The sequence below is a fragment of the Pyrgilauda ruficollis genome, unplaced genomic scaffold (genome assembly GCF_017590135.1).
Source record: "Pyrgilauda ruficollis isolate IOZ18807 unplaced genomic scaffold, ASM1759013v1 scaffold294, whole genome shotgun sequence".
Lineage (NCBI taxonomy): Eukaryota > Metazoa > Chordata > Aves > Passeriformes > Passeridae > Pyrgilauda > Pyrgilauda ruficollis.
In genome coordinates, this window is record NW_024524311.1 from 333,466 (window position 1) to 342,690 (window position 9,225).

At 46.2% G+C, this 9,225-nt stretch overlaps 1 protein-coding gene across 4 annotated transcripts in view; it reads right to left on the reverse strand.

Annotated features, from left to right (window-relative positions):
• The window catches only part of SON (SON DNA and RNA binding protein), a 36,854-nt gene that overhangs the window by 10,859 nt on the left and 16,770 nt on the right, over positions 1-9,225 (reverse strand). For all 4 annotated transcript variants that reach the window (XM_041472607.1, XM_041472606.1, XM_041472605.1 and 1 more), the window contains exons 4-8: positions 8,747-8,907; positions 7,087-7,227; positions 5,688-5,879; positions 1,962-2,072; positions 1,335-1,451 (exon numbers count right to left, since the gene is read on the reverse strand). In XM_041472607.1, coding sequence (XP_041328541.1) covers positions 1,335-1,451; positions 1,962-2,072; positions 5,688-5,879; positions 7,087-7,227; positions 8,747-8,907 — 722 coding nt within the window. The remainder of the gene's footprint in view (positions 1-1,334; positions 1,452-1,961; positions 2,073-5,687; positions 5,880-7,086; positions 7,228-8,746; positions 8,908-9,225) is intronic.

The window sequence follows — 9,225 nt, forward strand, 5'->3', positions numbered from 1 at the left end:
AAGCTGGAGGACAGGTAAATCACACCTGGCCCTTTCCACTTCACCCTTGTGAGCAGCCCCTCCTGTCACTGCCATCACAGGAGACCCCAGGGAGGAGGTTTGGGAAACAGCTGCTCAGAGCTGCTCCCTTTCCAGGGCCTTGGGAACCCATTCCAGGTGCTGCAGACAGGGAGAACCCTCCCCTCACAGCCCTGCTGATCTCCTTCCCAAGCTCCCCCGTGGAAAAACTCCTTCCTCACCAACATATCCCTGTGCTTCAGTTCCCTCTGCCAGGAACAAGGATTGTCTTCATCAAAGGCAGCATTTTGCTACAATCTCAGTTGTTCATAGTTGTTAAAATCAGACTTTATCATGCACATTCTGCATTAACACTGGCAAGATTCCAGAAGATTCCCATCTGGCCAGTGACTCAAATCTGTGTTCCCTGGCTCTCTGCACTGCTTGGCTACATGAAGTGGAATAAAAGTTAGTGAATCCTGGCAAAAAAATGCTTCTATTTTCAGGATATTGTAATTCCAGACTTTTGTGTTCAGCTGACACCAACTTTTATGGAAAATTCCACCTAAGCCTCAAATCTGACCTCCCATCTTGGAGGGTGTCCCAACCCAAGCTGATACAGACTCAACTGCAGCACCTGCCACACTGACCAGCTTAACTCCTTATTCCTTGTGCCTGGAAGGTGGATGCTGCTTGAACTCCTCAGATCTCCTTCCTGCCAGAGCACCAGATCAGTGTTCACAGGCAAAGGTGCAGCCTGAGTAGCTGAATGTACAAACACACGGATGGAGGACGCACCACACCCCAAAACCAGCCACAGCAAGAGGCAACTACTGCACTGTATCTCAACACTATCAGAGCGAGAGGAACTTATTAACTGCAACTCCTGCTTTAATCCTCCACATCTCTGGCTCCCAGAAAACCCTGGTGATGCAGAGAGAGGCAAAGGAGCAACCAGAGGGAACCGAGGCAAACTCCAGCGCAGTTTGGGACTCGGTTCGCTGAAGCCGATGCCAAAAGCTGCTGGATTTTGGCAATGCCAAAAGCTGCTTCCAAACAGCAGCAGGATGAACCCTGCCTGACGTGTGCCAGTGCCAGGGAGGCAGTGAGGGATGTGCCACTGCCAGCACAGCGGCACCAGCAGCGTCCTGTCAGCGGCAGGCTGCGTCTCGGCAGTCACACCTCGCTGGTGACACCGAGGGACAGGGACTGAGCCCAGCCTGCTGCACCGGGCACATGCTCTGCCACAGGGTAAGGCACTTGTGGTGCACTGTGCAGTCCTGGACTGCTGTCAGGTGTGGTCACTGCTGAGACAGCAGTGCCTGTGTCACTTCTACCTTTCGGATCCACGCCTGGGGCCCGCTGTTGGTGAGCTCGTCCGAGGACAGGATCTGCGCTCCGGTGCTGCCCGTGAACTGCCCGGGGATGGAGTTGGACTGAGCCCAGGCGTCGATCTGCAACGGCAAAAGCCACACTGAGACCAGCAGCAACACCTGCACATTTCCCTCTGCACCTCCCTGCTGCCCCTCAGGAATTTTCACAGCGTGTTGTTGGTGTTTGGTGTGTTCAGTGATACTCAGATGAAAGAAGGTGTTCCTAAAATCTGAGCATCTGAACGGTCACGCTGAAACCTGAGCTCCAACTCCAGCAAGTTCAGGGTCTCCTTACCCCCAGAACTGCTGAATCCACTGTTTTGGAAAGAATTACCTACATCTGTGCTGTTGAACTACTACAAAATTTAAAGAAAACTACATTTGAAACTATTTTTCAGAGTGACTTGGGTGCAAACATGGAATACACAAAGGAGCTCATCAAAACTCAGTGTTAGGAAGTGCAGAACTTTGAAACACTGGCCCACAACTGGGTTTCCAAACTTAAACAGGAGAGAAAAACCAGTTGCCATGAAAGGAAAACAGTGATTTGCCTCAAGCTCCCCAAAATGCTGCTGAAAGGCCCCAGCTCACCTGCTCCTGTGCCCGGTTCAGCATGCACATGGCCTCCAGGTCAAAGGAGTTCTCATTGAGCCTTTTCTGGGCCACTGCTCTGTCGTTCATGGCTGTGGTTATGTCCACACACTAGGAGGAAAAAGAGCATTTGTAAGAACACAGCAGAGCACAACAGTGTCCACCTGAGCTGGAAAGAGCTGCTGGAGGAGCAATGCTGCCAAGTGGGGTTACAGAGTGAATTGTTGGTTTGACAAAGAAAAAGGCAACGTGATGGAAATCCTGGGACTACTTAAATCCACACAAGATGGGTTTTACTGAACAAAGACAAACCTGCATTTAAACTTAAACACTCTGGTAATTTAAAACCACCTGCATACACATAATATCCAATGACTTATTATCTAAGAACTGTTTGTCACAAAAAAATTCTGGTGTGTAATAAACAGAGAAGCATTTTACTGTTCAATGAGATCCTAACCAACAGAATTAAATGCAATTTAACTAAAAATTCATACAGAGCTGTTCACATGAGCACTCTGTTAATAAGTCACACTAAAGCTTGTCTGTATAAAGAATTCCAGCATGAATCACATGCATTCCACAATCTTGACTTTAGTGTTCCAAATTTTCATCTTCAGCCTAAACCAGAAGGGAATGAAGATGGGGAAGGAGCTGGAGCCCCAGGAGGGGCTGAGGGGGCTGGGAAGGGGCTGAGCCTGGAGCAAAGGAGGCTCAGGGGCCCTTGTGGCTCTGCACAAGTCCCTGCCAGGAGGGGACAGCCGGGGGGGTCGGGCTCTGCTCCAGGGAACAGGGACAGGAGCAGAGGGAACGGCCTCAGGCTGGGCCAGGGCAGGCTCAGCTGGGACAGCAGCAGGAATTTGCCCATGGAAAGGGTGCTCAGGCCTTGGCAGGGGCTGCCCAGGGAGCTTTGCAGTGCCCATCCCTGCAGGTGTCCCCTGGGGGTGGCACTGAGTGCTCTGGGCTGGGGACAAGGTGGCCATGGGGCACAGCTGGGGCTCCATGGGCTGGCAGGGCTGTGCCAGCCCCAGGGATTTGGGGATTCCTGAACACCAGTTCAGTTTCAGAAACTGAAACTCTTTTAAAATTGACTCAGCTGAACAAAACAAACACTGTTAAACCACAAACCCTGCCCCAGGAACCTGATCAAGAATTCAGTGAAAACTGAAAGGAAGAGACAGATATGAACACCTACAACGGCATCAAACACAGGAATTGCTTTTGTGCTCCATTAAACCTGATTTTAAGATGGAGGTTTTTTTGCTGGTGTTTAGGACAAAGGTGTTTCTATTGGGAAGATCATTTCTGGAATATCTGGCACTGACCAAAACAGAACTAAAATCATACAAGTCCCAGGTGTCTATGGACTGAGTTCAGTGCTTATTTCTTGTCACACAGAACACAAAAAAGACACAAGAATTAAAATATTATGTAACATCCCCCTCACACAACAGCATGGTTGTAAAAATGTCTGTTTCAAATGCACACTGGCTGAGTTTTCAATTTTCTCTCACATATCTAAAATAATTATTTAATGTTCTGTTTATGAAACTGGTCCAGGAGATAAATAAAAGTTCTTCTACTCACCAAAAGTTTCAATCCAGCAATACACAAAGGCATGGAAGCAGTCCATGAAAGCACAGGGGACCACTGCCATGCTAAAGAGGTGTGTTAGTGCTTTACCGGACTGGAGCCTAGCAACACTCCCTGCTGGGTAAATTCCCAAACACCTCTCCATTCTGGAGACCATCAGGGCTCTGTGTTATGTCAAGACACTCGATGGCAGCTTTGGATCTTGGAAAAAAAAACCATCTCTGCTTGAGGTATAAGATAGTTGTTGTTATTCCTGAGTCAAGGCAAACAGGTGGAAGCGAGGTGCTGCCCTCTCCCAGAGCTCTCCTGGCTGATCCCCTTTCTCAGACTTGCCCCCACAAATCACAAACACTGAAGCAAATACAAAGCAGGTGTTTCACACACTCCATGAATGCTTTTACTGCATCCTTAGATCCCAGCACTCAGCACAAGTCACCTGGGCTAACCCAGCCCTGGCACTCTGCACTCCACACTCCTTCCTCAGAGGCCTCAGCCTGCTACAGACATGATGAGCCCTCAGATCACTCCAGACCTTCCCCTCCATCTCCTCCTGCCACACACAACCACTTCAAGGCATCAGCTTTCATTAAAACAAGCTGTAATGTATTAGCAGGGTCATTTCAGACTAATCCCATAACTAATATGTGAATTAAAACACAGCAACAAAAGCAATTGTGTGGGGTTTCATGTCAAGACTTGCACCAGAACTGTCACAGTATTGCAAAATCAGCAACAAATGGAGGTCAATTCTAGGGGAAACTTCTTAAGTTCCAAGCACCCCCAGCTCTCTACTCCCCCAGCAAGGGAGCTGACCTGCCTCATGTTGCTCCAAGGGAGCCATTTCCACCACAGAGTCCTCCTGAACATGAAAGAATTAAGCAGAGAAGCACTGTGTTACCTGTCAGGCTCCCTGGAGGAACACACAGCAATTCTGTACCTGCACTTCCCAAACCCCAGGGGATGGAGGGAACAGCCTGCTGGGAGCTAACACCCCTGAAATCACCCTTAACACAAACCAAGTTAAGGTAAAGGCAAATAAAAATATTTATTTACAAAATATAAAAACAGACAACATAGTTACAGGCATTTATAAAGGTACACACAACAGAAAGGAAAGGAAGTTATGTTAAATATATTTACTGCAATGAAACTGGGAATGACATTCTGCACAAACATTCAGGGTTTTACTGGAGCAGGAGAGCCCAAAGTGCAGCTCCCACCTGTGCTGAGGAACTGGGTGCCCAACCATCAAATTCTGAGGGATTCCATGAAAATGCTGGCTAAGTTATATCCTCTGTGCTTTTGGTGCTGTGGAAGAGCCAGAAGAAAATTCCTTCTGTGCCTCAGGGAGTGAACTGACCAGTGTCTAAAGGTCTTGAGAAACAAAATGCACCAAGTGCTGAGATGGCTTTGTCAGAAATTGATGGGGAGCCTTTGGGGTTTGGCTTTGGAAGGTATGAGAACAAGGCTGCAGGGGCACTGAGGCAACACACACTTATAAATAGCAACATCTCTCTTAAATATTTCATTTACTTAATTACAACAGCCCCCAAAAATGTTCTTTAGAAGAAATTTCAAGGGGAAAACCACTTGCTTTGGTTTTCTTCGTTTATTACCCATACAATTAGATTCTCCCTTGGAAGGCCACGTGCAAAACAGCTATTGGAGAAAACGTGACTGGAAAGCCAAAAAAATGAATACATCCAGAGGAAGTGACTTACAATCTTTAATGGATTACATTCCAGTGTGATGTTCTTGTTCTAAGACTGGTGGGATAATTTTAATTAGCGCTACATACATTATTGTGCAAATCTCAAGGTATTATTAATTAACCTCTGCAGGAAACTGAACAAGGAAGTTTTTTCATCTTCCAGCTAAGCTACAGTTTAAATTCTGTTGAGACCAAGAAGCCACCAGCTGCCAGAAGCAGGATGGGTGCAGGCTGCTTCCACCACTGCCCAGGTGAGCATCCCCATGTGCAGAGCTCAGCTCTCAGCTCAGCTTAGTGCAGTGTCAGGCACTAACTTTTTAAGTGCCTTTTTTTTTTTTTTTCCCAGACTGTAATTTGGTACCAGACTGCCCAGATGATGGTTTTGGTTTTCTTACATGATATGCTCTCCTTGCCTTCCTTACCTCAATGGCTGGCTTGGGGAAAACATCGTCCTTGCCGTCGTCTTTGCCGTTTTTGTCCACGGGGACCCACTCTCCATACACACTGTCTGCCTCCTTCTTCCTATGCTGAGACCCAGAGGAAACAGGGAATTCCTTGGACAGGCTGACCTGGTTTTTTGGTTGGGGTGGTGGTGCTGGTTTTATGCTGGGAGTCTGAAAGAAATAAAATGAGAAAAAGTTGAGGCTTGGAAACACCCAAGAGTCATGAGGTGGTTTTGTTGCAAACACCTGGGATTTGGTTTTTACTTACTCTAAAAGAGTAATAAGCCTTTACAATTAATCATTTTGGCACAGCCCTAAAAACACACAAGTGACCCACAAATTGTGCTATCACAGAAGATGAAAAACCCCTAAAAACAACTTCAGCAACCCAAAATCCCTGCCCTCCCTCTCCACCTGACCCCATTCCCATCAAGAACAACCTCCACCTGCGACACAGGGATTTTATATGGAAAGCTCCAAGGTGAAAATCCTGGGCAGCAAAACATTGCCTGTGATCAAAAGCTGCCCATCAGTGGAGAGAAAACAGCTCTCAGCATTTGGGTTTCTATTCTGGCCTATTTTCAGCAGCAGCTGAGTCTCTGAGCAGATGATGTCTATGGCCTTGTTTTGCTTGCTGTTGTTAATGTATTAAAAACCTGCAGAAATTCCTGCCAGGTTTCCCTTCCAAGAGGCAAACACAGCTGGCAGCACTGGATAATACTGAATAAACTCCTGGGAATATGGATGGGAATGGTTTTAGGAGAGACAAAGAACAAAACTGAAAGGGTAAAACCAAGAACAAGAGGCAGAGCAGCCCATAACTGGAGCCTGGAAGAATTCCAAAGTTTCTTGAGCTTCCTTGTAGCCTTTTCTAACAATATAATAAATCTCAATCCATTTCTACCTTACACCTTATCTAAATGTGCTTATTTTGTGTACAAGCTCTACCTATTTATACACAAAACCAGGAATGTTATTTCTGTTTTTGCTGAGCATATTAAAGCTTTTTTAGTGCTTTATATCCTGCAAAATCAGAACAGACTTTCAACCCCCCACCCCAAATAAAACTGAAAAAAACACACCCACCACCCCAAGAAACCCCAAACCCCAACAAAATTTAAACAAATTCTAATCCATGCTTCAAAGCATCTGATTTCCAGATTCATTTGAAGAAATGCTCAAAATTTTACCAATTACCAATTGGTAAAACTGGATTACCAAATTAATCTTGATGGAATTGGGAGTTTTCCTTTAAACTGATTAAAAAATACTCCCAGTTTCACCAAGATTATCAACCCATGGTAAATTTCTATGGAGTTACTTGCATTATTTAAAAAGAACCAGGATGTAAAGCTTTGAAAATATAAGTGGCACTCACACTTAAATTGAAGAAAATAGGTTTGGGTTCACTCAGCTTGAAAGGATGGTTATAGAAAGGACGTTCTTCCTCCTCTTCATCAGAAACGTGAGGCTTGTTCACTATCACATCATCAGTGCTCTGAGCAATCTTCTTGCATTTCTGAAAAACAAACCAGAGGGAAATGTCAGCTCTGAGTAAACCTGAACTTTCAACCCAAACCCACAAAGCACATTTCTATCAAAAAAGTGGTTTTCTTTACTAAACCAGGAATGAAAAATCTTTTAGCAACAGCACCAATAGATGAACTTTGGATATTCTACACAAATTATCCAACACCACCATGGCTTTGCCAGGCACTCCTTGGTTACTGACTCAGCTCTCTGGCAGAGCAAGGACCCTGTCAGAAGTGATGGCTCCAAGAGAGCTCAGATTTTCTGAGCTTACTTTTATTATATGTATATATTTATAAAAGATTTCTTTTATTCTTCTGGAATACTGTGGTGTTGGCCAGCTATGCAAGCCACCCCCCTCTGATGTGCAACAGAACTAAAACACAGAGGTGTTATGGGCATACCACAAACTGGGAAGAGCCTCCAAGGGGGGAAAAGAAAAGAGAGGAAGAAAAGGACCAAAGACAAAAAGACTTTCACAAGGGGCCAGAATTATATATTTTATATGAATTTTTTAAAATGTCTTTACTGATTTCCTACCACCTGCACTGCTCTGTGGACAGTTCTGAGTCAAAAGGACAGAAACTTCATTCAACAGATCTCCAAAGTTGGAAAGGGAAGGGAGGTGCAGATTTGGGGCGTGCAGATCAGCACAAGCTATGCTGGATCTTGGTCAGGGGATGTGAAAAACCACCCAGGATGTCACCACAGGGCACCTGCACCAACTCAGCTCTTGCTCAGCACTTCTGCTCCCCCAGCCCAGGCACAACTGCAGATTACCTCTCAGCACCTGGACATTGCTTCCTCTCAGATTATTTCTATGAACACAAGTTCAGAACTGTCACACTCATGATGTAATAAAAAAAATTAAATTAAGGCACTTTTCTATTTCAGATTTTCTCTATGCTGCAGGAAGTCCAAGGCCAGGCTGGATGGGGCTTGGAGCAACCTGGGACAGAGGAAGGTGCTCCTGCCCATGGCAGGGGGTGGGACAGGCTGAGCTTTGAAGTTCCTTCCAACTCAAGCCACACAAGAACAAAAAATCAGCAGTGAAAGCTTTGGATCTCACTGACAGGACTGCAGGGACAACCACCAATTTGTTCAAAATTAGAACAGAATCAAAACCAAAAATAAGAAAAAGCAAAATAATTTGATTTCATGCATTTCCACAGAATTAAAAAAATACCAGTTTTGATGACTTAAAAAAAAACTGTGGAGAGAGTAAGAGCTCAAAAGGGTGCTCAGGCCTTGGCAGGGGCTGCCCAGGGAGGTCAGGAGGTGTCCAGGGAAGGCTTGGAGGTGGCACTGAGTGCTCTGGCCTGGGGACAAGGTGGTCATGGGGCACAGCTGGCACTGCCTGGGCTGGCAGGGCTTTGCCAGCCCCAGGGATTTGGGGATTCTGAACACCAGGCAGCTCCCAGGTGACAGCAGCACGCAGTGACAACCTCCCACAGGTCACCAACCCCAATGTGGTCATTTCCAGGCTGGCTGCTGCTGTTCCCCCTCACCTCAGTGAGCTCCTTCAGGGTGTCCCTCGAGGACTTCTGGTTGGCTTTGTCATCCTTCTTCTGGGACAGCAGAGGCATCAGGCTCGGGGGCAGGGGCACGCCAGACTTCGCACACATGGCGGCCGCGTTGGCCTTGGCGATCTCAAGTAGCTGGGCCTTGTCTAAAAAGATTTGGTTTTTTTTCACAGAGAAGTCATTATTTCTGTAGGTTCTTGTTTCAATAATAAAGAAATGTTTCTGGCAAACTAAGTAAGATTTTACCTGCACTGTGCATTTTTTACGTTCTGTGAAAATAACTGCAATTGGACTGAGCTGCTCTAGCCTTTAAGCTGGGCTGTGCAGAAGGCAAGTGAAACTGCAGATGTAACCCAGCAGTCCCACAGCAGCCCCAACCACAACATCCTCCAACCACCCAAGTTCTGATGTCTCTTACTTCACTGATTCCTTCCTGTTTTAGCAATACTGAGTCCTTCCTACGC